We start from the raw sequence: 27,830 nt of genomic DNA, 5'->3' as shown, positions 1-27,830 counted from the left end.
CCCACCCCCTGGTGCCACCCCCTCCCCCTTCCCCCTTCCTCAGCCCCTGAGGCCCCACCTCTGCCCTTGGCCATGCCCCCTCTCTGGGCCACGCCCCCAGGAGGGATGGTGCTCTGGGGACATGGCCTCAATAGAGAGGGTGTGGCCTCGTGGGAGGGGGCGTGGCCACATGAGAGAGGCAGAGCCTATCAGGAGCCCCACCCCCAAAGATGGATGGGAGGAGCTTGAGGAAAGGGGGTGGGACCTGAGGGGAAGGGGCAGGGCCTGGCTCTGCGGGCCGTGGGGGGGCAGGGCTGGACTCCTGGGTCCCTCTTGGAGGTGGGAGGAGCCTCCCTGGACACCTGGGTCCTCCCCAGGGCTGCTGGGAAGGGTCAGCGCCCGTGGGGTCACCCTTGGCTCCGGCCCATGTCCAGGCATGTTCCCGTGTCCAGGCGTGATCCCATGGTCCCGTGTTCCACCATAGCAAGAGCATTCCCATGTGCCCATGTTCCCATGTCCCCCACTGCCAGATGTGTTCCCGTGTCCCCCGCTCCCAGGCATCTTCCCACATTCCCGTGTTGCTCAATGCCAGGCATGTTCCCCTCTTCCCGTGTTCCCAATGCCAGGTGTGTTCCCATGTCCCTGTGTTCCCAAGTCCCCAGGGCCGGGCATGTTCCTGTGTTCTCATGTCCCTGTGTCCCCATATCCCCAGTGCCAGGTGCATTCCCGTGTCCCTGTGTCTCCATGTTCCCAAGTCCCTGGTGCCAGGCATGTTCCCATGTCCCCCTGTTCCCATGTCCCTGGTGCCACCATCTTCCTGTGTTCCTGTGTCCCTGGCACAAGGTGTGTTCCCATGTTGCTGTGCCCGTATGTTCCCATGTCCCCATGTTCCTATGTCCCAGGGCCAGGCGTGCTCCCATGTTCCTATGTTCCCATGTCCCCAGTGCCAGGTGTGTTCCCATGTCCCCATGTCCCCCTGTTCCCATGTCCCTGGTGCCTGGTGGGTTCCCGTGCCTGGTGGGTTCCCATGTCCCCATGCTGCCATGTCCCTGGTGCTGGGTGTTTTCCCATGCCCCTTGTTCCTGTGTTCCAGGGACCTGGTAGGTTCACATGTCCCCATGTTCCCATGTCTCCAGTGCCAGCTGTGTTCCCGTGTCCCCCTGTTCCCATGTTCCTGGTGCCTGGTGGGTTCCTATATCCCCATGTCTCTATATTCCTATGTCTCCAGTGCCAGCTGTCACCAGGGGCAGCTGGTTCTGTGTTCCAGGGGCCTGGTGGGTTCCCATGCCCCCTTGTCCCCATGTCCCCATGTCCCTGGTGTCAGGCATGTTCCCCTGTTCCCATGTCACCATGTCCCCGTGTCCCCAGTGCCAGACATGTTCCCGTGTTCCCGGCATGTTCCCCTCTTCCTGTGTCCCCCCTGTCAGGCGCCGCCGCTGTGTCGAAACACCCTGGCCCCCTGCCAGGCTCCTTCCCAGAAATGAGGAAGGACCCAGGCGTCCGGGGGCCCCTCCCCCAACACCCTCCACCCCTGACACCCCCCAGGCCCAGGGAGGGACCCAGGCATCTGGGGGCACCCCCCATGACTCTCACCCCACCCCTCCCCAGAGATGGACCCAGGCATCCAGATCCCCCCTCCCCATGTGCTCCAACCCCCCAACATAGGTGGACCCAGGCGTTCATGCCCCCCCGGCCGTGGGTCACGGCCCCTGTCAGGGTGGACCCGGGCATCCGGGGCAGGCTGGAGGCCAGGGCCTCCCTCGTTACCCATTAACTTGTCAGTGCCAGCCCCCAGCTGCCCCTATAAAGGGACCGTGGTTGCCCTGGCCCCCTGCCTGCCCTGGATGCCTGGATCCACCCTCTGCTTGCCTTGGATGCCATGGGGGCTCTGGTGCTTGCCCTCGTCACCCTGCTGCTCCTGGGGGCCCCAGCCCCTGCCGCTGAGCCGATGTGAGTCCCCCCCCAGCCTTGGGACCCCCACCCTTAGGTCCCTGACCCCTGGGATCTCCACCTTCCCCATTGCCAGGACCCTCAACTATGACCAGGATGCCCCCCCCCACCATGGGACCCCCCTCCCCCCCCGGCCAGGGACTCTCTTGGCTGGGACCTCCACCCTAGACAGGATCCCCATCCTAGATGTAACCCCCCCTGACTGGGACCCCCCGGCTTGTCCCCTCCACCCTGGATGAGACCCCTTTGGCCAGGGTCTACCATAGCCAGGACCCCCCCTCCAAACCAAGACCCCTGCCCTTAATGAGACCCCCCTGGCCAGGACTCCCACCCTTGATGGGACCCCCCCCCCAGCCAGGACCTCCATGGCCAGGACCCCTATCCCAACCAGGGACCCCCTCTGGCCAGGGTCCACCATGGCCAGGACCCCCATGGCCAGGATCTCCACCCAAACTAGGACCCCCAGCCTCGATGGGACCCCCCCCCACCCTAGATGGGACCCCCCAGGGCCAGGACCTCCACCTAGAAGGGCCCCCTCCCACCCCAAATGGGCTCCCTAACTGGGTCCCCCATAACCAGGCCCCCTGGTCTCATCTAGGACCCCTATTCCACCCCCCCACCCATATTAACACCCCATTGCCCCCCCACCTCCACAGCAGCAAGGCTCCTATACAAGGACTCTAGATGCGCTCAACCCTATACGAGCCCCTAGAGACTCCCTTGCATCCTCTCTGCCCTGTGTGCCTGCCCCTACAGGGTCCCCCCACCGCCACCCCGGGGCAGGGCAAATCCTGCCCCAGGCCCTTGGACTTTGCCCCCACTGTTGGGGCCTGGGGCAATGCCAAGGCAGTGGCTGCCAAGATGGCCACCCTTGTGTTGGGGGCTGGGGGTAGCCAGGGTGAGGGGGCTGGGGTGATACTGGGTGCTGAGGGGATAAGGGATCTCCAATGTGGTGGGTGCATGGGGGGGTGTTTGGGTGCTGAGAGGGGTTAGGGTGTTGGGGCGGTTGGGGGGTCCCTAGGTGCTGGGTTCTGGGAGATATGGAGATGCTGGGGGGGGATCAGTGGGGTCCTATGATGGTGGGTGCTGGGGGATATTGGGGTTCTGGGAGCATCGGGGGCTCCCTGGGTCCTGGGGGATATTGGGGTGCTGTGGAGGTTCCCAATGTGGTGGGTGCTGGAAGGGATATTGGGGTGCTTGGGGGGATTGAGGGGATTCCTGGGTGCTGGTGGATACTGGAGGAGTCACTGGGTGCTGGGGGATATCGAGGTGCTAGGGGTAATCAAAGGGGTCCTGGGGCGATGGGTGCTGGGGGCAATGGGGGGGGGGCCTGGCTGCTGGGGGATATTGGGGGTTTCTGGTGAATACGGAGCCACCCCTGGCAGTGGGTGCCATGGGGCAACCTGGGGTGTGGCTCTTCCCGGAGGGAACCCCCCTACACTGGGCCGTGTCCCCCCCCCCCCCACGCTCTCAGGCTGTCAATGGTGACACCAGCGTTGCTGCGGCTGGAGGCTGAGGAGCTGGTGGTGCTGGAGGCTTTGGGGCTGAGTGCTGTCACCGAGGTCACCCTGGTGGTGCAGGATTTTCCCTTCAAACGCCAGGTCCTCTACCAGGTCCGCGTGGGGCTCAACCCTGCTGAAGGCATGCTGGGCAGTGCCACCATCAAGGTGGGTGACACTCCCTGCCCCCCACCAGCCTGGGGTGCCCGGCCCTGGGGGGCACCCAGAGCTCAGCCCTATACGAGCCAGCAGAGAAGCTCATCAGAGTGGGTGGGAGGGGGGAGGCACTGCAGGAGGTGTGGGGGGGAGTGGCTCGGCCTGAGACTGTCATGGGGGGGCACCTCAGGGTGTGAGACATCACATGGGTGTCCCCAGCATCTCTGAGGACTGTCACCCTGGCATGTTTGGGGACTGTCAGCCAGGGTCTCTAGGGACTGTCATAGGTGGGTTCCCAGAGTCCATGGGGACTGTCACCCCAGGGCCTGGGACCATCACATGGGTGTCTCCAGGGTCTGGAACTGCCACAAGTGTTCCCCAGGGTCTCTGGGGATTGTCACTGCTGGGTGTGGGGTTGTCATCCAGTGTCCCCATGCTCTGGGACCACCATCACCCCAGGGTGCAGGCACGTCACACAGACATCCCCATGCTCCAGGGCCACCATTGCCCTGGGGTGCAGGTGCATTGCACAGGTGTCCCCATGCCCTGAGGCCACCATCACCCTGGGCATGGGTGTCACCCGGCGTCCCTGTGTCCTTGCAGCTGTCAGCCAAGGAGCTGCCACGGGGGAAAGGGAAGCAGTATGTCTTGGTGCAGGCCCGCTTCCCCCAGGCCACCCTGGAGAAAGTGCTGCTAGTGTCATCCCAGAGTGGCCACATCTTCGTGCAGACTGACAAGCCCATCTACACCCCTGGCTCCACAGGTGCGGGTCCCTCCTGCAGCACCCCAAGGGGATGGTCACTGCCAGGGAGGTGACAGGGATGGGTGTCTGAACTGGCCCAGGCATGGGGAACTGGGTTGGGGGGGGGGAGGGGGCTGGCATAGGGGGCTGGATTTGGGGTGGGGTGTCCCTAGTGACATCCCTGTTGTCCTTGGTGGTCCTCCTCATAGAGTCCAGAGCTTGAGGTCAGAGTGTTCCCAGTGATGTCCCCATCATGGGATCCAGAGCCCAGGGTCAGGCTATCCTCATTGACGTCCCCATTATGTCCCTGGTGATGGCCCCATCATGTCCCTAGCAACATCCTCATGTGATGGGGGATTGGGGTTGGGGTGTTCCCAGAGATGTCCCCAACATGTCACCAGTGAGGTCTGGCTCTCATCTTGGTGTCCCCATTGGGGTCCAGAGCTGGCACTGGGATGTGCACGGTAATATCCCCATTGCCTCCCCATGAGGGTCTGGCTCCCCTTTTGGAATATCCCTATGGCATCCTCATGGGGGTCTGACACCTATTTCAGGATGCCCTTGTCATGTCCCCGCTCATCCTGTCTTCCTCATACCTTCCCAGTGCTCTGCCGCCTCTTTGCCCTGGGCCACCACATGGATCCCATTCCCAAGACGATCATTGTGGAGATCAAGGTGGGTCCACGGTGGTGATGGGGGGATGGGGACAGGGACAGGGACCCGGCCCACAGTACCTGACTGTCCTATCCTTCTGCAGACTGCTGAGGGCATAATTGTCAAGCAAACGCCTGTCTCCTCGCCCAAGAAGACAGGCATCTTCTCCCTCAACCACAACCTGCCTGAGGTTGTCAGGTGTGTGGCCCTAACGAGGCACTGGGGTGGCTTGGGGACATCCCCATCCCTGTTCTGGCTGCTCACCCTATCCCTTTCCCAGCCTGGGGACATGGACAGTGTTGGCCAAATTTGAAGACTCACCAGAGCAGGTCTTCAGCACCCAATTTGACGTCAAGGAGTATGGTACGGCATGTTTTCGGGTAGAGGACTCACTCGGATGCCTGGGTCCCCTCCAGTGGGTTGCGATCTCCCAGGAAGGGTTTAGAGGGGAAACCAGAGCACCCCACTCACCTGGGAGTCACTGCTCAATGTCACCCTTGTCTTTCTGTCACGCTCCATAGTGCTGCCAAGCTTCGAGGTCATCCTGGATCCAGAGGAGAAATTCCTCTACATCGATCGGCAGGAGGATTTCCACGTGTCCATCACGGCAAAGTGAGATGGGGACCCCCAATGTGAATGATGAGGATGTGGGGTGATGGGGACCTCCACCCTGAAAGCTAACTCTTTCCATTGGGGCCCTTGCAGGTACCTCTATGGGAAGCGCCTGCACGGCACGGCCTTTGTCCTCTTCGGCGTGATGGTGGATGACGAAAGGAAGAGCATCCCGCAGTCCCTGCAGAGGGTGCAGGTGAGCTGGCGCTGGCCCCTGTCCCTGTCCTCCATCTGAGTCTGTCTCCCATCCCTGTTCCCTACTGAGACCTGCTGATCACTGTCCTGGTCCCCATTCCCTGTCCCCTTCTGAGCCCTGACATCCTGTCCCTATCCCCTGTCCCCATCTCCTGCTGAGCCCTGCTGTTCCCTGTCCTGCTCCCTGTCCCCATCCTCTGTCCCCCACTGAGCCCTGTGTCTGCAGATCACCGATGGGGACGGGGAAGCCGCGTTGCCCATGGCCATGCTGCGGCAACGCTTCATCAACCCCCAGGAGCTGGTGGGCCACTCACTCTACGTCTCCGTCACTGTTCTCACCGAGTCTGGTGGGTCCCGGGGACTGGGGGGACAGTGAGGCCACGTGCTCAATGTCTCTGTCACTGTCCTCAGAGAATCTGGTAGTTTGCAGGGAGGTGGGGATGGGGGGGCAGCGGGGACATATGGGGATGGGGACAGGGGGACATGTGGGGACAGGGACAGCAGGATGCACAGACATGTGGTGATGAAGCCAATTGAGACAACAGGGACAAGCACGGACCAAGAATGTGGGTGACAGGGACAGTGGGGACTTTTGGGGGCACCAGGAACACGGGGGAATGGGAACAGCGGGGACGTGTAGGGCAAGGAACAGTGGGCACCTGGTCAGGTCAGCTGGGGCTGGGTTGTCCTGTCCTGGCACCAGGTGACGTCCCTATCCCTGGGGCCATGTGCAGGCAGTGACATGGTTGAAGCGCAGCACCCGGGCATCCACATCGTGACGTCCCCGTACCAGATCCACTTCACCCGCACACCCAAGTACTTCAAGCCAGGGATGCCCTTCGAGCTCATGGTAATGGCACCCTGGGGTGGACCTGGGGGACAGGGATGGGGGCAGGGTCAGCCCAGACCTGTCACGGCACTGGTGTCCCTGGCATGGGCATGGGGTCAGCCCAGGCTTTGCAGGTGGAGGGTACTGTGGGGACAAGGATTCCATTCCCTGTGCTGTGCCATGTCCCCATACCATGTCCCTGTGCCATATCCCTGTGATGTGTCCCAATGCCACATCTTGTGCTGAGCCTGCTGCCCTGTAGGTCTACGTCACCAACCCTGATGAGTCACCAGCTGCGCGCATCCCCGTCAAAGCCGATGGCTTCCAGGGCCTCGTGTCCACGCAGAACGATGGCACTGCCAAGCTCATCCTTAATATGCCGGCCAACAAGGCCACCGTTCCAATCACCGTGAGCAGGGCCTGGGGCTCAGAGAACCAGGGGACTGAAAGACAGGGGGTCCGAGGTGGCCATGGTGGCCAAGATGTGGGGACCTGGAGTGGCTGAGATGGCTGGGGGTGGCCGGGGAACAAAGGTGTTTGAGGTGGCCAAGGGACTGGGGTGGCCAAGATGGCCAGGGGCCCAGGGTGACTTGGTTCATGAGACCAGGAGGGCTGAGATGGCCAGGGTGGCCATTGGATAGGAATGGCCAACACAGATGGGGTGACCAATGGACTGATGGTACCAGGACAGCTGAGACAGCTGGGATGGCCATGGGACTGGGATGGCCAAGACGCCCAGGGTGGACAAGGACCTGGGATGGCCAAGATGACCGGAGTGGCCACAAAACCAGGATGGCCAAGGTGATCAGGGCACTGGGATGACTGAGAGGGCTGGGGTAGCCATGACAGGAACGGTCAAGACGGCTGGGGTGGTGGGGGACTGGGTGGCTGAGATGGCGGGGGGGCTGGCAGGGGCAGCTGGGAGCTCCGTGGCAGCCACGGACCCCCTGTGAACACCCGCCTGGGTGGCCCCGGGGTCCCTCGCAGGTGCGGACGGTGCAGCCAGGGCTGCCTGAGGGACGCCAGGCCAGCCGCAGCATGCAAGCCGAGGCGTACCACAGCCAGGGCAACTCCAACAACTTCCTCCACCTGGCTGTGACGGCCACCGAGCTGCAGCCCGGCGACAACCTCCCTGTGAACTTCCACCTCAAGAGCAACAACCCCGCTGTCAACAATGGCGTCACCTATTTCACCTACATCGTGAGTGCTGCCTTGGCCTGTCCTGGGGACCTCAGTGTTCAGGCATCTGCCGACTCCCCATCTTTGCTGCCCTCCCGCAGATCCTGAGCAAGGGGTACATTGTGCGTGTGGGACGGCAGCGGCGCGAGGCCGGCCAGAGCCTTGTCACCATGTCACTGCCCGTGACGGCCAACCTCATCCCCTCCTTCCGTATCGTGGCCTACTACCACGTGACGCCAGGGGAGATCGTTGCCGACTCTGTCTGGGTCGACGTCAAGGACACCTGCATGGGCACTGTGCGTCCCACTGGGAGACAGCAGCGACTAGGGGGGCTCAGACATCCCATGAGGGTCTCGGATATCCTGGGGGGTTCAGATGTCCTTGCAGGGGGGCTTGGACATCTCAGCGGGGCTTGGACACCTTGGGGAGCACAGGCATCCCAGAGGGTTCGAGCATCCCAGGGGGACTTGGACATCCTGGGGAGTACTGGGCATCATGGGAGTCTTGGACATCCTGGAAGAACATGGACATCTCCAGGGGTTTGGGCATTCTGGGAGGCTCAGGCATCCGGGGGGGGTTGGGGGGTTGGGCATCCCAGGGGGGTTTGGACATCCCATGAGGTACTTGAACATTCCAGGGGCTTGGGCATCATGGGGGTCTTGGACATCCCGGGGGCTCGGGCATGCCATAGGCTCAGGTACCCCACGGGGTCTTGGCCATTCACTTGGGGCCGATCTGAGAGAACTTCCTCAGCACTGGGGGACAAAGCCAGAGACACCGGAGCCACAACCCTCCCTCTCCCCTGCCACAGCTGGTGGTGAAGGGAGCCACAGAGGCGGACAACAGAGTGCACGAGCCAGGGACGCCCATGCGGCTCAGCATCGAGGGTGACCACAAGGCCCACGTGGGGCTGGTGGCTGTGGACAAGGGTGTCTTCGTCCTCAACAAGAAGCACAAATTGACGCAGTCCAAGGTGGGTGCTGGTGGATGCCACGAGTGGAACCTCATGGCATGCAGTAGCTGGACTGGGTTCCCCAGTGTCACGGTGATGGCTGTCATGGCTGGCCCTGGCTTTCTGCAGGTGTGGAACACAGTAGAGCAGAGTGACATCGGCTGTACTCCGGGCAGTGGGAAGGACAATGTGGGGGTCTTTGCTGACGCTGGCTTGAGCCTGACCACCAACATGAAGATCAATACACCGCAGCGAGCGGGTAGGGGACATGCCAGGATGGGGGTGTGACCCCTGGGGATGGAGATGTGGCACCCAGGGATGGGGGTGTGATGCCCTGAGGTCCTCACTCATGGCCCTTCTGCCTGCAGAGGTCCAGTGCCCGAAGCCAGCAAGACGCAGGCGCAGCTCCTTGCAGCTCATCGAGTACAAGGGCAACAAAGGTATGTGGCATCCTGGGGATGCTGGAGTGTTCTGTGTCCTGGGGAATTCTGGAGCATCCCATTTCCCAAGGGATCATGGAGTGTCCTGTCTCCCAGGGATGCTGGAGCATCTAATCTCCCCAGGGGATGCCAGAGCATCTCATCTTCCAGGGAATCCTGAAGTATCCCATCTCTCAGGGATGTCGGAGCATCCCTTCTCCCTATGGGTGCTGGAGAGTCCCATGTCCCATGGAATGATGGAGAATCCCATTTCCCAGGGGATACCACCCCATCCCATTTCCCATGGATGCTGCCCCATCCCATCTTCCCGGAGGAGTCCCCCATGCCTGTCCCCCTCCCCACATTCCTGGCAGCAGCCACAGCCACCACTGCATGGAGGGGTGGTTCAGGGGGCTCTGCGCGGTGTCAGCTCCACATCTTGGTGCCGGCAGCGGCCGAGTATGAGGATGGGCAGCTACGGAAATGCTGTGAGGATGGCATGCAGGAGAACCCCATGGGCCACAGCTGTGAGAAGCGGGCCACCTACATCCTGGAGGGCAGCGCCTGTGTCAAGGCCTTCCTTAACTGCTGCAACTACATCAAGACCATCCGTGAGCAGAAGCAGCGTGACTTGCACCTAGAGCTGGCCCGAAGCAAGTACTGGGGCTGAGCCAGGGTTTTTTGGGTGGGGGGGGTGGTTGAGCCCCAGAGCTCAGCCTGGTGAGGGGCCACATGCCCAGGGCCCGTGGGCGAGCAGGCTGTATGCTGTCCCCCAGGCGAGGCAGACGACCGCTTCTTGGCCGACGAGGACATCACCTCACGGACCCTCTTCCCCGAGAGCTGGCTGTGGCAGGTGGAGCAGCTGATAGAGCCGCCCAATGAGCTCGGGTGAGCACCCATTGCCACTGATGCCCCCCACTCACCCCAGGGCTTGGGAACCCACTGAGACCCCCTGGCTGGCTGAAGGACCACCTGGTTCAGCTCAGGGACCAGTTATGACCCCCCCCAGCCCAGCTCAGGGGCCACCTACAACCTCCTGGCCCAACTCGGAGGCTGTCTAACCCCCTCGGTGGTTCCTTTCCCCTCCAGCATCTCCACGAAGACACTGCCCATATACCTGAAGGACTCCATCACCACCTGGGAGGTCCTGGCTGTCAGCCTCTCTGAGACCAAGGGTGCGCCATGGAACCACAGCACCAGGCAGTGGGTGGAAAGGGGGGCCTCAAAGACCTGGAAGGGTCCCCCAAGACCTTGGGGAAGGTCCACAGGACTTGAGAGGTCCCCCAAACCTTGCTGGGGGACCCATGGGACTTGAGTGATCCCCCAAAGCCAGAAGGACTTGCTTGGGACTTGAGAGATCCCTCAAACCTTGGGAGGGGGTCCCCCAAACCTTGGAGGGGTTTCTTGGGACTTGAGAGATCTCCAATACATTGGGGAGATCCCTGGGACCCGAGGGGCCCCCCAAAGCCTGGCAAGACCCTAGCCTGGACTCCACACCCCCCCTTGGCCACCCCACAGGGCTCTGTGTGGCCAACTCCTACGAGATCACAGTGATGAAGGAGTTCTTCATCGACCTGCGCCTACCCTACTCGGTGGTGAGGAATGAGCAGGTGGAGATCCGCGCCATCCTCTACAACTACTGGGAGCATGACATCAAGGTCAGTGAGGGTTGCAGGGCTGGGGCCGAATGGGACAGGAAGTTCCAGAGCCATATGAGTCCCCCCCGACACTGATGTTTCTCCATACCCCATAGGTGCGCGTGGAGCTCATGCATAACCCGGCCATCTGCAGCGCCTCCTCCTCCAAGACCCGCTACCAGCAGATCTTTGTCCTGAAAGCCCAGTCGTCGCGGGTCGTACCCTTCATCCTCATACCCTTGCAGCTGGGGCTGCACGACGTCGAGGTCAAGGCGGCCGTGTGGGGCAGCTTCGTGGCTGATGGTGTGAAGAAGAAGCTCAAAGTTGTGGTGAGTGTCCCGTCGTTGCATCTAAGATGTGTCACTATCCCCCAGGATGCCCCCGTGACAGCCCCATCTCCACCTTCATCCTGATGCTATACCCAGGGATGAATGATCCTTTGTCTGGGCTGCCCAAGGAGCCAAACTGGGTGGTCTTGTGGGGCTCTCCCAGTTTCTTCCATGACCTGGGGCTGCTGGTTTGCACTGGGATGCATTTCCTGGATTAGAGTGATTGGGAAGGGTGGTCCAAAGCCAGTCCAGCCTTGAGCATCAGCATCTCGCCTCTGCAGGCTGAAGGGATGAGACTGGAGAAGACGGTGAAGATAGTTGAGCTGGACCCAAAGGCACGGGGAATCAGTGAGTATCTTTCATCCCCTACTGGGGATGTCTCAGCCACGCTGTTTGTCCTTGGGGTGAAAAAAGTACCTGCCCAAACCAGGGCACTTGAGGCATGAGGACAGAGAGGCCCCAGGGGCAAGACTGAGGGCATCTTGGGGATGAAAGGTATCTTGCTATGGAGCTGGGGCACCTCAGGGGATGAAGGACATCTGGGGCATCTCAGGGTACAAGGGAGTCCCATTAAGCATCTGGGGCATCTCAGGGAATGAGGGATGTCCCATCATGGACCTGGGGCATCTTGGAGGGCAAGAGACAACCTGTTATGGATCTGGAGCATCTCAGGGGATGAGGGACATCCTTCTATGGGCAGGACCGGGAACATCTTGGAGGATGAAAGATGTCCTGGTGTGTAGATCTAGGGCTAGGCTGGGGTGCCTTGGGGGACAAAGGATGTCCCACTATGGATTTAGGGGAATCTTGAGGATGAAGGACATCCCGCTATGGATTTGGAGCAAGACTGGGACATCTCAGCAGGGTGAAGAACATCCCACTGCAGACATAGGGCAAGGCCAGGGTACCTCAGGGGGACGAAGGGATTTGGGGCCAGGTTAAGGCTGCCTAGTTCCATCATGCCCTCTCTGCCCTGCAGATGGCGTGCAGGAAGAGAAGGTCTCAGCAGCAAATATCTCTGACATTGTCCCCAACACCGAGTCGGAGACCAAAGTCAGCATCCAAGGTGAGAGCAGGGACCTGGGGATGCATAGGGATGCTGGGGAGGGATGGGAGATGCTACTCGCCCCTGGCTTGATGCTATCCTTCCCTGGCCAGGCAACCCTGTGTCCATCATTGTGGAGAAAGCCATCGATGGGGCCAACCTCAAGCACCTCATCACGACGCCATCAGGCTGCGGCGAGCAGAACATGATCGGCATGACGCCCTCTGTCATCGCCACCCACTACCTGGACAGCACAGAGCAGTGGGAGACAATTGGTGTTGACCGCCGCGCTGAGGCCATTGCCTTGATTAAAAAGGGTAGGAGCATCCTGTGGGTGAGGGGGGCACATCCCCAGCTCCCCCCTCCTTCCCCTCCAGGTGTCTGGAGCTACTCGTTTGTACTGGGATGTGCTCCCTGGTCATGCTGGAGGAGTTGGTGGCCCAAAGCCAGCCTGGCTTGGCCTGTGGCCAGGAGCTCCTTGCACTGCCTGTCCCCACGCCATAGGATGTCCCCAGGTTTTGCTCAGCCACTGTCTCATTGCCAGGCTACACCCAACAACTGGCTTTCCGGAAAAACGACAACTCCTATGCTGCCTTCAACAACAGGCCATCAAGCACCTGGTGAGGGTCCTGGCTCCTCCAGCTGCCAGGAGGGGGACCAGGGAGGTGGGGATGGGGTCAAATCCAGAGGAAGTGTGGGACGGAGGGGAAATGAGAAACAGCACGACTCTGAGATCCCTGTGCCCCCAGGTTGACGGCATATGTGGCCAAGGTCTTTGCCATGGCCATCAAGCTGGTGGACATTGAGCCTGAGGTGGTGTGTGGGGCCATCAAATGGCTCATCCTGGAGAAGCAGAAGCCAGATGGGATTTTCCAGGAGGATGCTCCTACCATCCACAAGGAGATGGTGGTATGTGGGTGCCTGAGCCTGGCTGTGAACCCTTTCCCCATTGGTAGCCAAATCCTTGGTGCCAAAGTCTTTGCTACCATCTCGTTATACAGGGAGGATATCAGGGCGCTGAGCCCGAAGTGTCGCTGACGGCCTTCGTCCTCATCGCACTGCAGGAAGCCCGGGACATCTGCAAGGGCCGTGTCAATGTGAGTGTCTCAGCAGGCGCTGCCAGCCCTTGGGGTGGGGGGGTGGAGGGCCCAACCCATAGAGTAGCCACCTGAGAATCCCTACTACATTTCTCTGTGCCCAGAGCTTGGACGGGAGCATCATGAAAGCCTCCGAATACCTGGCACGGCGGTACCAGTCATTGGCCAGGCCCTACACGGTGGCCCTGGCCTCCTACGCCCTGGCCCTAGCAGGGAAGCTCAACAGCGAGAAGGTTCTCATGAAAGTCTCCAAAGGTGAAGCCTGGGGGGGTGCGAAGGTGGGTAGTGGGGCAAATGTAGGGGGGCGTGTCTTGGGGGGGGGGCCATGAAGTGAAGTTGGTTCCCCTCCCTCCCCATAGAGGGCAACCGCTGGGAGGAACGCAACGCCCACACCTACAACATTGAGGGCACGTCCTATGCGCTGTTGGCCCTGCTGCGCATGGAGAAGACGGAGCTCACGGGGCCTGTAGTCCGCTGGCTCGCCAAGCAGAACTACTTTGGCGGTGGATACGGCTCCACGCAGGTGGGCCACAGGCTGGGGGATGGGATGGGATGGGACAGAGACCCCCCACAGGAGCACCTTGGTACCCCCCCACTGTAAGATGAGGGTGAGCATCTTGGGGGAGAGATGAGGATTTGAGGGCTTGCTGGGGTTCTCCTCCAGACTCTGAATCTCCAAGGGATTTGGGGGATCTTTGCAGCCTCGGGGGACCCCCTTAGCCCCTGGGGACCCCCAGAGTTTTGGGGGAACCCTCCTATCCCTGGGACCTCCAAAGACCCCTTCTGTCCTTGGAGGACTCATGTCCTGGGGATGCCCTCCAGGACTTTTGGGGATGCCCTCCAGGGACACCTGTCCTTGGGAACACCTCTAGTCCCTGGGGACCCCCAGGGCTTTGGGAAACCTATCTAGTGCTTTGGGGAGCCCCTCCAGATCCTGGGAGCCCCAGAGACCCCTCCTGTCTCTGTGGGGAACCAGATGGTCCTAGGGATGCTCAGGGCTTTTGGGGACCCCTTTGGAGTTTTAGGGGATACCTCCTGTCCCTTTAAGACCCTCCCCCAAGTTCCCAGGACCCCTGGGGTTTTATGGGGCACCCACCATCTTGGGGACCCCTCCATTTCCTTGGGGTCCCTCAAACTTCAGAGTGTCCCTCCAAGCTCCTGGTGAACCCCTCCAGTCCCTCTCAGGTGACACTGCTGTCCTCACAGACCACCATCCAGGTGCTGCAGGTGCTGACCCAGTCCCAGGTGGCCCTGGGGCTTTGGGGACCCACAGGCTTAGGGATGCTCCAGGGGTTTGGGGACACCCTGGACTGTGTTCCCAAGCCCCCAGGTGACACCGCTGTCCCCTCAGGCCACCATCATGGTATTCCAAGCTCTGGCCCAGTACCAGATGTCCATGCCACGTGAGCAAGAGCTCAACCTTGACGTGTCACTGCTGCTGCCTCGGCGTGCCAGCCCCATCAAGTACCGCATCGAGAACCGCAACGCTCTGGTGGCCCGCTCTGCTGAGGTATGGCTACTGTCACTGCCACTGCCACGAGCACTGTCACCATCACCCCAGGGCTTGTGGGCACCTGGCTGGCACAGCACAGCTATGCCTCTGTTCCTGTCCCCGCTCAGTGGCCTAGGATTTTCCTATCCCCTCCGTGTCCCCTCTGTGTCCCTCCATTCCATGAATGTTCTTGTCCCCTCCATATCCTATGACATCCCTGTCCCCTCCATGGCCTGGGATGCTCTGTCACCTCCAGATCCCCCTGGGGATGTCACCATCCCCCTCAATGTTCCTGGTCCCCATAGACCAAGTGGAATGAGGACTTCACAGTGAAAGCTGAGGGAGCAGGCAAGGGGACGATGACAGTGGTGACCGTCTACAATGCCAGGGTCCCTGAAAAGGACAACAAGTGTGACAGCTTTAACCTGAGGGTACAAGTGGATGATGTGAAGACAGGTGAGTATGTGCTATCCCCCCGAATCCCCCTCATGTCCCCTTGAGTCCCTCCATGTCCCCCCCCCAAGTCCTCTTGAGTCCCCAATAGTCCCCATATTCCCCTGGGCTCCCCATGGTACCCCAGTCCCCTATGTCACCCCATTCCCCCTGAATTCCTCTCATGTCTTCACACGTCCCCTCATATCCCCCATGTCCCTGTGACTCCCCCCATGGCACCCCATCCCCTACATCACCCCACAACCCCCATGCCACCCCTCATTCCCCCTCAGCATCCCCCATGTCCCCCCATATCCCCTAGGGGTGACAGCATTGTTGCCCCCCCAGGCAAACAACAGGAAGGGGTCATCCGGTCCGTCAAGATCACCATCTGCATGAGGTGGGGGACACTGGGGACACCAGGAACATTGGGGAGCATCAGGGATATCGAGGGTATTGGGAACATGTGAAACACTGGGGACATCAGGGACACTAGGGACATTGGAGATGGGAAGGGGGATGTTAGGACCAGGGATGGGGACACTGGAGACAGGGACATTAGAGATGGGGATGGGGAGATTGTAGATAGGGAGGGGGACATGGCTATTGGGGAAAGGAATGGGGACATCGGGGACAGGGACTGTGACATGGATGAGACATTGGAGATGGGGAGAATGGGGATGTTGGAGACAGGGATGAGGATGGTGACATTGTCCCAGGGGGCTCCCTGGGGTCAAGGACATCAGGGATAGGGTCTTGGGGATGTTGAGGATGTTGGGGACAGGTGCTGCCCTCCACAGGTATCTGGATAACGTGGACGCCACCATGTCCATCCTCGACGTCTCCATGCTAACAGGCTTCAACCCTGATCTCGAAGACCTGAAACGGGTGAGCATGGGGACACAGGGATAGGGGACACAGGGCCCCTGTGTGGCCATGCCCCATGTCATGGTGTCCCTGTGTCTCTGTGTCCAGCTCTCTCAGGGAGTGGACAGGTACATCTCCAAGTATGAGATCGACAAGGCGCCCTCAGACCGCGGCAACCTCATCATCTACCTCGACAAGGTGGGACAGGGATGGGGACGGGGATGGGGATATGGCTGGGATGGCCCAGAGATGAGGAAGGGGCCAGGGACAGGACTGGAGACTGGGGACATGGCCATCCCTGGGGACAGGGATGGGGACAGGACTGGAGACATGGCTGAGAGGGCCCAGGGACAGGGACAGAGCTGAGAGAACCTGGAGCCAGAGACAGAGATGGGGACAGGGATGGGGACATGGCTGAGATAGATAGCGCGGGAATGGGAGTGGGAACAGGGTGAGGAATGGGAACAGGGTGAGAAATGGGGATGGGGAAGGGGACTGGGGCCAGCATTGGGGACAAGGCTGGGGATGAAGAGGGAGACATGGATGGGGACATGGATGGGCATGGGGATAGGGATGGGCACATGACCAGACTTGTGGTGCAGTGCCATCGTGCCTTGCTGACCCCATCCTCATCTCTATCCCCGTCTCCTTCCCCAGGTGTCCCACCGGGAGGAGGAGTGTCTCACCTTCAAGGCCCACCAGGTTTTCCAGGTGGGGCTGATCCAGCCCGCGGCCATCACAATCTACAGCTACTACAAGATTGGTGTGTCACATGTCCCCCTAAGGCCCCTCCTTTGTGCTCCCCTCTGTGCCCTCCTCTCCCTGCAGACCATTTCCCCTGTGTCTCTCCCCATGCTCCATGGTGTCACCAGGGTGTGCCCATGTCCTTGCCAACCCTCAACCCCAAGTGTCCTCGATTTCCCCCATACCTCTGCTGACTTTCTCCCCTCACCCCGTGTCCCCCCGTGTCCTTGCATATCCCTGTAGATGATCGCTGTACCCGTTTCTACCACCCGGACAAGAACAAGGGGCAGCTGAGCAAGATCTGCCATGGGGATGTGTGCCGCTGCGCTGAAGGTAGGATGGAGACAGTGGGGACAAGGATGGGGATGGGGACAAGAACCAGGATATGGCCGTGATGGGACACTTTGTGGCTGTGATGGGGACATGTCCCTGCCATGATGGGACACATCCCAGCTGTGATGGGGATCTGTCCCAGCTGTGACTCCTTCCATTTCCCCCCAGAAAACTGCTTCGTGCAGCACAAGAAGGACCTCGCCGTCACTGTCAACAAGCGGATCGAAGATGCCTGTGAGCCAGGAATTGACTACGGTGGGTCCCCAGGATGGGGGACATGGGGGGACAGGGAGGGACATGGGGGACATGTGGGGATGTGGGAGGACATGGGGGAGATGTGGGCTCAGGAGGGGACATGGGGACACCAGAGGGGGACACAGAGGGACCAATGGGGAAGGGGATGGCAGAGCCAATTGAGGGGCTGGGCCCTGCATGCCGAGAGGTGGCCCTGGCATGGGTGACACGGGGCCATCCCCATTTCCAGTGTACAAGGCAAGGCTGGTGGAGGTGAAGCAGTTGCCGGCCTACGACAGCTACGTCATGACCATCCTCTCTGTCATCAAGATGGGTATGAGAATCCTGGAGTGCCAGGGCAGGGCTGCCTGGGGCACTGGGGATGCCCGGGGACCTGGGGACACTGGGTGGGCTGGGAACACCTGACTGGGTTGATGTCACCTGGGGATGCTGAAGACACTTGGGGCAGGAACACCCAGGTGGGTTGGGGGTCACCCAAGGGTGCTGGGAACACCTAGGGGGACTGAGGACACCCAGGATGCTGGGGATGCCCAGGTGGGTGAGTGTCATCCAAAGGTGTTGGGGGCACCCAGGTCACTTTGGGGCCCCCAAGTGAGTTGGGCTCACCTAGGTGGGGTGATGACCCCCCAAGGATACTGGAACACCCAGGTCACTTGGAAACACCCAAAGGTGCTAGGGACACCCAAGTGGGCAGGGACACCCCAGTGAGTTGGGGGTCACCCAGTGGTTCTGGGGACACCCTGGAGCAGGGACACCCAGGTGGGTCGATGGCACTCAAGGCTTCAAGGGACACCTAAGGTCACTGGGGGCAGTCAAGTGCATTGGAGTCACCCAAAAGTGCTAGTGACCTCCGTGTGGAGGTGGTGATACCAAAGAGTGATGTCACCAGTGTGCTGATACCCAAGGGTGCTGGCAGCTCCTGGGAGCATCAGTGATCCCTGGGGAGGTTGCCACAACCTTTATGGAGCGCAGTGGGAGAGCTGGGCCACATCCTTGGTGTCTGAGGACCAAGTCTGGGGCTGGGGGGGGCGGGGGAGAGGGTGGTATGTGGGGATTGTTTCACTCTGTCACCCTGGGCAGGCACTGATGAGGACCCGGCCGGGAGCAACCGGACCTTTGTGAGCCACCAGCAGTGTCGGGACGCACTGCGGCTCGAGTCGGGCAAGGACTACCTCATCTGGGGGCTCAGCACCGACCTCTGGAGCACCGGTGCCCAGTAAGGATGTGGGACATCACGGGGACAAGGGGATGAGCTCGGCAAGGACTATCTCATCTGGGAACTTGGCACTGACTGCTGGAGCACTGGTGCCTAGTAGGGGCAGGGGACATGGGGACATGGGGGACACAGGATGGGGGGACATGGGGAGGACATGGGACATAGAGTACCTGGGACACAGGACATGGGGACAGAGGAACATAGAGATGAGCCCAGAAAGGACTCCCCTCCCCCCCCAGTACTGAGATTATCGGGGCTCTGGTACAGGGTTGTGCTCCCTGGGGGCACCTCACCCCCCACCTCCCCTTGGGGCCACCCATGGGTGCCGGGGCTGCCACCCATGGGTCCCTTCTCCTCCCTGCTTTTCCTGCAGCTTCTCCTACCTGATTGGCAAGGACACGTGGCTGGAGTGGTGGCCCAGCGAGGTCGAGTGCCAGGAGCCTGAGCTGCAGGCCCTGTGTCAGGACTTCGTGGAGTTTGCAGAGACCATGACCCTGTTTGGGTGCCCCACGTGACCGGGCGCCCCCCCCTCCCCCACCCCGGGGACACCCCCCCACCCCCAGGCATTCCTCTCCCCCTTCCTTCAGTTTTTCTGCTATAAAAAGCTGCTTTCTAGCAGCCCGGCTCTGGAGTCTTGGGGAGCCCCCAGGGGACGAGGCGGGTGATGGAGACAACAGGGATGATGATGAGGACGGTGCTGCACGGCCCTCGGTGCACGGTGTCGCACAACCCTCAGTGCACAGAGCTGCACAGTGCTTGGCGCACAGGATGTGGTGCAGGGTGCACGGCCCTCGGTGCAGGGTGCTCAGTGCAGAGTGCAGCACCGTGCTCAGTGCGTGGCGCTCGGTGCAGGATGCAGCACAGAATCACAGAATCACAGAATCGTTTAGGTTGGAAGGGACCTCTGGAGATCGTCTCGTCCAACCTCCCTGTTCAAGCAGGGTCACCTAGAGCATATTGCCCAGGATCACATCCAGGATGTGATCCAGCACGGCGCTGCTCGGCACAAAGTCCCCAGCAGCAGCTGCCCCATCGGTTGCCCACGCAGTTGTGCCCTGGCCTGGTGGTTTCCGACCTCCCCAGCCAGGCCCCGCTGCGGCTTTGCTCCTACAGTGATTTCCGGTGCCGAATGGGACATTCGCACCCGCGTGGGTGCAGCTGGGGGCATGCATGAACATGGGGCAGGGGCTGGGTCCCTCACATTTGGGGGGGGAGGTGGCAGGGATGGAGGCCCTGGACACCTGAATCCCTCTTTGCAGGCCCCCTGAGATCATCCCCAATGATTCCCCAGGCCCAGGGTGGAGAGCCAGGTGGATTCTCGGATGGCTCATATAGGGTTGTGCACAGGGTCTGAAGCTTCCTTACCCACCCGGATGCCTGGGTCCCTCTCTGCAGGCCCACTGGGATCCCCTCCACCATCTCCAGCAGCCCTAAGGCCCAGGGCTGGAGAACAGGGTGGATTCTCGGGTGGCTCGTATAGGGTTGTGCATAGGGCCTGAAGCCTCCTGTCCCTAGGTCTGACCCACCCGGATGTCTAGATCCCTCTCTCTGGGCTTGTTGAGACCCCCTTTACCATCCCTAGCACCTCTAAGGCTCGGGGTGGAACCTGGGTGGATTCTTGGATGACTTGTATAGGGTTGTGCATGGGCTGAGCCCCTCCCCATCCTGCCTGGATCCCTCTCTGCAGGCCCACTGGGACCCCCTTCACCATCAAATCAGGACAAGTCTTGGGTCAGTGCAAATTTGGGGGTCTAGGGACAAAGGTGGGGAGTCAGGGGCAAATCCAGGCTTGAAGGGGGGCAGTTGAGCCCTTTGTACCCCCCCACCAAGGCTCCACCATTTCCCCCAGAAAGAATATTTTTTTGGGGGGGAGAGGCACAGATTCACCCCCAAAATGAGGCTGGTGACATCCTGGAGGGGGTTTTGGGGGGGGAGGTCCCATTTTTGGGGGGAGTGAAGGACACCTGGGGCCACCTGGAGCCATAAATAAATTTATTAGGAAAATAAATTGCAATAAATAATGGGAATTAAAGTGCCTGGCAATAAATTAGAGGGGGGGGCCCGCCCCAGGCCGGCTGGGGTGGGGGTGGGAGGTGGGCAGGGTCCCAGTGCCCTTTCCTACCCTGGGGGACCCTTCACAGGTGCAGGGAGGCATTGAGGCTGGCAGCTGCTTAGGGTCCCGGGGCACCCCCAGTTTTCCAGATGGGGGGGGTCTCAGGACCTGAATTTCTGGGTAGGAAGTGTCTCCAGGGTCCCTCGATGTCTCTGGGGTCCCCCAAGTCTCCTGGCATAGGGATCTCCAGCCCCACATCTCCAGGGACAGGGGTCTGCAAGGTCTCTTGGCATCTTCAGATCTCCAGTCAGGCTGGTCTCCAGCCCCACATCTCCAGGAAGGTGGGCCTACAAAGTCCTTTGATGTTCCCAAATCTCCAGTCAGGGATCTCCAGCCCCAGATCTCTGTACAGGTGGGTTTCCAGCCCCACATCTCCATGCAGGTGGGTCTCCAGCCCCACATCTCCAAGGCTGGGGGGGTGCTGCGAAGTCCCTTGATGTCCCATATCTCCATGCAGGTGGGTCTCCAGCCCCAGATCGCTGGTCAGGTGGGGCTCTGGACCAAAGTCTCTGGGCAGAGGGTGTCTCTGTCCTCTGCCAGTGGGAGGCGGGTGTCAGGCATCAGTCAGTGGCAATGCGGATCATGCCCACAAAGTTGCCCTCACGGTCATCCTGAGCCAGCTGCCAGCTGTCCCCAGGCAGCTTGCCAGCCAGCGCCAGGCTGAGGACGTCGCCGGCCTGCAGGTGTCCCACGGCTTGCGTCAGTCCCGAGCGAGCTGGCTCCAGCCCTGGGGTCAAAGCCAACGGCACAGCCAGCAACGGCCGTGTTGAGCCAGCCCGGAGGACCTGGAGAGTCACGGCACCGGCGGGACATGGGGCCTCTGTACACGTCAGGGCAAACTGGCCGTAGAGGAGGTAGAGCCCGCCTGCGTCCACCCGCAGCCCCTGCGCCGCTGGCTGCACATCCCCGCTGATGAAGACGCCGCTGATGCCTTCCTCGTACCGCCAGGCCAGCTGCGAGGGCACCACCAGTGAGCCTGGAGTGGGAAAAAGTGGGGGGAAAGAAAAAAAAAAGGAGAAAAAGGCATCGTGAACCTGGGTGGAAATGGGGGGGAATGGGTGGGAATGGGCTGTGATGCCTATGGGAGCGATGGATGGGGCACTTGGTTTTTTTCCACAGGAAAGGCGGGGGGGGGGGGCTGTCCCTGGGGACCATGGGATGGAGGATGCTCCGTCACAGCCTGGGAGGACAGAGGATGGAGGACACCCTGTGACATTTCTGGGGAGACTGTGGGAAGGAGGATGCTCTGTGATGGCCTCGTGGGCTGGAGGACAGCCCACGACATGCCTGGGGACCGTGGACTGAAGAATGTTCCGTGACAGCCTTGTGGGCTGGAGGACACCCCATGATGTCTCCATGGGATGGAGGACACCCCGTGACGTCCTGGGGACTGTGGGAGGGAGGTTGCTCCGTGACGGCCCTGGGGGATTGGGGACACCCCATGACGTCCCTGGGGACGGAGGACACCCCATGACGGCCCCAGGGACCACAGGATGCTCTGTGATGGCCCCAGATGAGCTGGCCCAGGGCTTCCTTTTCCCCTCTGAGATCGGAACAGGGAAGGCTCCGCCCTCCTGCCCCACGTGGTGCTTTCTGCTTTCGAGATGACTGGGCCAGGCACCAGAGGAAGGACCGCTCCAGCCTGTCCCAGCAACATCCCTCCCCCATCTCCCTCTAGCACTTACCAGCACTGAGCAGCACGTGGGCGGCTGTGGCACCCTGAGCGAGAGGAGAGTGGGTGTCAGCAGGAAGGGTCCAGGCATCCCTGGTTCCATCCCCCCACCCCGGTGTGGGCAAAGGGGAAGTCTGGAGCTGCCGGAGGTTTTTGGCTTGGGATTTGGGGACTTTCCAGAGCTCCTGGAGGGGATTTTGGGGGGTCCCCACAGCACTACCAGGATGGGGGGGAAGGTCATTCACCCCTTTTAGGGATGGGGAAACTGAGGCATGGCAGGGGGCACACCAGACAGACAGAAATCCCTTGGACCCAGGGGACAGTCCCGGACCAGTGGACAGATGTGTCCCTTCTGGATGGGCACACAAACCCCCAGATGGATAGACAGGCAGCGGGAGGGATGGACACCTGAATGCACAGATGGATGGACCCCCAGATGGACACACGGACCCCCCCCAGATGGACAGACAGACAGATAGCTGGGTGGCTAGATGGACACCCAGATGGATGTACACCCAGACAGACACCCAAGCAGATAGATAGATGGACTCCCAGATGGACAAGTATGTGGACAGACACCTGAAAAGACAGACACCCAGACAGACACCAAGATGGCTGGACAACTAGATGGACACCTAGATGGATGGACATCTGGATGGACACCTGGACACATAGACTCCTGGACAGACTGACACCAGGACGGACAGACACCTGGATGAATACCCAGGTGGACACATGGATACAGGGACACTCAGACAGATAGACACCTTGAGAGACCCCTGGACAGATGGGCACCTCTATGGATGGATACCTGGATGAACAGACACTCAGAGGAACACTCAGATGGATGAACATGAGGACGGACACACTTGTGGACACCCAGACAGATGGATGCCTGGATGTACACCTGGACAGATGGACACCTGGATAGACAGACATGAGGATGGACAAAATTGTGGACAGACAGCCAGACAGATGGACACCCAGAGGGATGGACACCCAGATGGACATCCAGAGTCTGGACTAACACCCAGATGGATGGACATCCAGATGGATGCCTGGACAGACATAAGGACACTCGGATGAATGGATGCTCAGATGGACACCTGGATGGAGAGACACCTAGACGGACAGACAGACACTGAGACAGACAGATGGGCACCCAGATAGGCACCCAGATGGCTGGACTTCCAGATGGATGGACAGACACCCAGATGGATGGACACCTGTATGGACAGACACTGGGACAGATGGACACTGGGATGGATGGACAGACACTCAGATGGACAGACACCCTGATAGACATCCAGACGGACAGACACGTGGATGGACAGACACCTGGATGGACAACAGGATGGATGGACAGACATCCTGACAGACAGACACCTGGATGGACGGACACCTGGGTGGACGGACAGAGACCCGGATGGACATCGGGACGGATGGACAGACATCCCGACAGACCCCCCCCCCCAATCCCACCCAGATGGATGGACAGACACCCCAACAGACATCCAGATGGACGGACACCTGGACGGACACCTGGACGGACAGACACCTGGATGGACGGACAGAGACCCGGATGGACATCGGGACGGATGGACATCGGGACAGATGGACGGACATCCCGACAGACCCCCCCCCGCCCCAATCCCACCCAGATGGATGGACAGACACCCCAACAGACATCCAGACGGACGGACACCTGGACGGACAGACACCTGGATGGACAGACAGAGACCCGGATGGACATCGGGACGGATGGACGGACATCCCGACAGACCCCCCCCCCAATCCCACCCAGATGGATGGACAGACACCCCAACAGACATCCAGACGGACGGACACCTGGATGGACAGACACCTGGATGGACAGACAGAGACCCGGATGGACATCGGGATGGATGGACGGACATCCCGACAGACCCCCCCCCCCAATCCCACCCAGATGGATGGACAGACACCCCAACAGACATCCAGACGGACGGACACCTGGATGGACAGACACCTGGATGGACAGACAGAGACCCGGATGGACATCGGGATGGATGGACGGACATCCCGACAGACCCCCCCCCCCAATCCCACCCAGATGGATGGACAGACACCCCAACAGACATCCAGACGGACACCTGGACAGACACCTGGATGGACAGACAGAGACCCGGATGGACATCGGGACGGATGGACATCGGGACGGATGGACAGACATCCCGACAGACCCCCCCCCCAATCCCACCCAGATGGATGGACAGACACCCCAACAGACATCCAGACGGACGGACACCTGGACGGACAGACACCTGGATGGACAGACAGAGACCCGGATGGACATCAGGACGGATGGACATCGGGATGGATGGACGGACATCCCGACAGACCCCCCCCCCCCCAATCCCACCCAGATGGATGGACAGACACCCCAACAGACATCCAGACGGACGGACACCTGGACGGACAGACAAGAGACCTGGACGGACATCCGGACGGATACCCCGACGGACGGACACCCCGACGCGCGGGCCGCACGGTGCCGACCCCCCCACCCCCCCCCACCCGCAGCCCGGTGCCCACCTGCGGCGCGGGGGGGACGCGCAGCAGCGCCAGGAGGGTGGCGGCGGCGGCGGCGGCGCCGAGCGCGGCGGCCCCGACGGCGGCGGCGGCGAACGGCGGCAGCAGGCGGCGGCCCCGCGGCCCCGGCGCCCGCGCGCTCTCGGTGTCGGCGGGCGGCGGCATCGCGGCCCCGATAGCGGCGAACGGCGGCGACGCGGCCGCCTTATAGCGGGGCCGGTGCCGGGCGGGGCCGAGGCGGGGGGGGGGGGCGGGGAGAGCCCGGAGCCGGCGGAGACGGGGCGGTACCGGCGGGACCTGGGGACACCGGGGGTGGGGAGAGCCCGGAGCCGGGGGACACCGGGGTGGGGGGGGACCGAGGTAAACCCGGGGGCAGCGGAGGAATCAGGGGACACCGGGGTGGGGGGGGACCGAGGTAAACCCGGGGGCAGCGGAGGAATCAGGGGACAGCGGGGTGGGGGGGGACCGAGGTAAACCCGGGGGCAGCGGAGGAATCAGGGGACAGCGGGGTGGGGGGGGACCGAGGTAAACCCGGGGGCAGCGGAGGAATCAGGGGACAGCGGGGTGGGGGGGGACCGAGGTAAACCCGGGGGCAGCGGAGGAATCAGGGGACAGCGGGGTGGGGGGGAACGAGGTAAACCCGGGGGCAGCGGAGGAATCAGGGGACACCGGGGTGGGGGGGGGACCGAGGTAAACCCGGGGGCAGCGGAGGAATCAGGGGACACCGGGGTGGGGGGGGGGGGGGACCGAGGTAAACCCGGGGGCAGCGGAGGAATCAGGGGACAGCGGGGTGGGGGGGTGCGGACCGAGGTAAACCCGGGGGCAGCGGAGGAATCAGGGGACAGCGGGGTGGGGGGGTGCGGACCGAGGTAAACCCGGGGGCAGCGGAGGAATCAGGGGACAGCGGGGTGGGGGGGGACCGAGGTAAACCCGGGGGCAGCGGAGGAATCAGGGGACAGCGGGGTGGGGGGGGACCGAGGTAAACCCGGGGGCAGCGGAGGAATCAGGGGACAGCGGGGTGGGGGGGGACCGAGGTAAACCCGGGGGCAGCGGAGGAATCAGGGGACACTGGGGTGGGGGGGGACCGAGGTAAACCCGGGGGCAGCGGAGGAATCAGGGGACACCGGGGTGGGGGGGGACCCAGGTAAACCCGGGGGCAGCGGAGGAATCAGGGGACACCGGGGTGGGGGGGGACGGAGGTAAATCCGGGGGCAGCGGAGGAATCAGGGGACAGCGGCAGAACTGGGGCGGTACCGGAGGGAACCGAGGTGGGGGGGGGAGCCCGGCACCGGGGGGACCAAGGGACACCGGGGGACACCGGGGGGACCAGGGGACACTGGGAGAACTAGGGACACTGGGGGGACTAGGGGACATCGGGGGACACTGGGGGACGCCGGGGGGACCAAAGGACACTGAGGGGGACCAGGGGGACCAAGAGACAGTAGGGAGATGGGAGGACACTGGGGGACACCAGGACATCTAGGTGGAACAAAGGCCATTGGGGGACCAGGGGACGCTGGGAGACACCGGGAGAACTGGGGACACCACGGGACATCAGGGGGACCAGGGGGACCAAGAGACATCAGGGGACACCGGGAGATCTAGGGGGAACAAGGGGCACTGGGGGAACAAGGGGACCAAGAGACACCAGGGAGACCAGGGGACACCAGGGGAGGACACTGGGAGATCTAGGGGGAACAAGGGGCACCGGGGTGACCAGGGGACACTGAGGGACACTGGGGGATGGACTGGGGAGAACCTGGCACTGGAGGGTCCAAGGAGGGGACAGGAGAACTAGGGACACTGGAAGGCACTGGGGCTGGGGGGGGAAACCAGGGGTGGGGGGGGACCAGGGGACACCCAGCGAGACCAGGGGACACCAAGAGAACTAGGGACACCGGAGGGACCAGGTGACACCGGGGGATGTTGGGGAGGGGGGGAACCAGGGGGACCAGGAGACATCGGGGGACACTAGGGAGACCTGGGGGACCGGTTGGGACCTGGCAGACTAGGGGACACCGGGGGACAGCAGCAGAGCTGGGGTCACCGGGGGACACCAGGGAGGAGGGATGGAAAGAGGAGGAGGAGAGGGGAGGAAACGCGCGAGTGCGGAGAGAGGGAGGGAGGAAGCGAGCGAAGGAAAGAGAGAGGGAGGGAGGAGACGGGAGGGAGGGGTGGAAAGGGGGACGGAGGAAAGAGAGAGCGGAAGGAGGGATGGAAAGAGGGAGGAGGGATGGAAAGAGGGAGGAGGGATGGAAAGAGGGAGGAGACAGGAGGGAGGGAGGGAGAAGAGACAGAGGGAGGAGGAAGGGAGAGAGGGAGAGATGGAGGAGGGAGGGAGAGAGGGAGGGAGGAAGAAAGGGAGAGAGGGAGGAGAGCGAGAGGAAGGAAGGAGGGAGGGAGAGAGGGAGGAGGGAGGGAGAGATGGAAGAGGGAGGGAGGGAGGAAGAAAGGGAGAGAGGGAGGAGAGCGAGAGGAAGGAAAGAGGGAGGAGGGAGGGAGAGGGAGAGATGGAAGAGGGAGGGAGGGAGAGAGGGAGGGAGGAAGAAAGGGAGAGAGGGAGGAGAGCGAGAGGAAGGAAAGAGGGAGGAGGGAGGGAGAGGGAGAGATGGAAGAGGGAGGGAGGGAGAGAGGGAGGGAGGAAGAAAGGGGGAGAGGGAGGAGAGCGAGAGGAAGGAAGGAGGGAGGGAGAGAGGGAAGAGGAAGAGAGGAGAGATGGAGGAGGGAGAGATGGAGGAGGGAGGGAGAGAGGGAGAGAGGGAGGAGAGCGAGAGGAAGGAAGGAGGGACGGAAAGAGAGAGGACAGGAGGAGGAAAGAGGGAGGGAGGGAGAGAGGGAGGAGGAAGAGAGGGAGAGATGGA

General features: G+C 61.7%; 2 protein-coding genes across 2 annotated transcripts; one reads left to right on the top strand and one right to left on the bottom strand.

The window, feature by feature from the left end:
- The first annotated feature begins 1,776 nt into the window (after positions 1-1,776).
- C3 (complement C3) lies at positions 1,777-19,228 on the top strand. The gene is made up of 40 exons (XM_068922980.1): positions 1,777-1,929; positions 3,404-3,596; positions 4,188-4,347; positions 4,931-5,001; positions 5,084-5,178; positions 5,261-5,343; positions 5,502-5,592; positions 5,686-5,788; positions 6,014-6,134; positions 6,522-6,637; positions 6,879-7,025; positions 7,604-7,816; positions 7,897-8,091; positions 8,607-8,768; positions 8,877-9,006; positions 9,116-9,187; positions 9,619-9,819; positions 9,943-10,054; positions 10,256-10,341; positions 10,685-10,824; positions 10,920-11,132; positions 11,414-11,480; positions 12,112-12,198; positions 12,291-12,494; positions 12,722-12,797; positions 12,927-13,086; positions 13,179-13,274; positions 13,379-13,529; positions 13,634-13,797; positions 14,626-14,784; positions 15,072-15,222; positions 15,547-15,598; positions 15,999-16,086; positions 16,174-16,263; positions 16,723-16,828; positions 17,053-17,142; positions 17,311-17,397; positions 17,627-17,710; positions 18,478-18,613; positions 18,987-19,228. The coding sequence occupies exons 1-40, from the start codon at positions 1,859-1,861 to the stop codon at positions 19,126-19,128; spliced, it is 4,965 nt and encodes a 1,654-aa protein (XP_068779081.1). The 5' UTR covers positions 1,777-1,858; the 3' UTR covers positions 19,129-19,228.
- Positions 19,229-21,134: 1,906 nt separating this feature from the next.
- Positions 21,135-25,134, bottom strand: LOC138063015 (uncharacterized). The gene is made up of 5 exons (XM_068922687.1): positions 24,973-25,134; positions 24,487-24,542; positions 23,210-23,321; positions 22,412-23,021; positions 21,135-21,702 (listed from the first exon to the last, which is right to left on the bottom strand). The coding sequence occupies exons 1-5, from the start codon at positions 25,132-25,134 to the stop codon at positions 21,287-21,289; spliced, it is 1,356 nt and encodes a 451-aa protein (XP_068778788.1). The 3' UTR covers positions 21,135-21,286.
- Between the last annotated feature and the right edge of the window lie 2,696 nt (positions 25,135-27,830).

This window comes from Struthio camelus, chromosome 31 (genome assembly GCF_040807025.1).
Source record: "Struthio camelus isolate bStrCam1 chromosome 31, bStrCam1.hap1, whole genome shotgun sequence".
NCBI lineage: Eukaryota > Metazoa > Chordata > Aves > Struthioniformes > Struthionidae > Struthio > Struthio camelus.
Note: the sequence above shows the minus strand (reverse complement) of the source record. Positions and strands in the feature narration are given on the sequence as shown.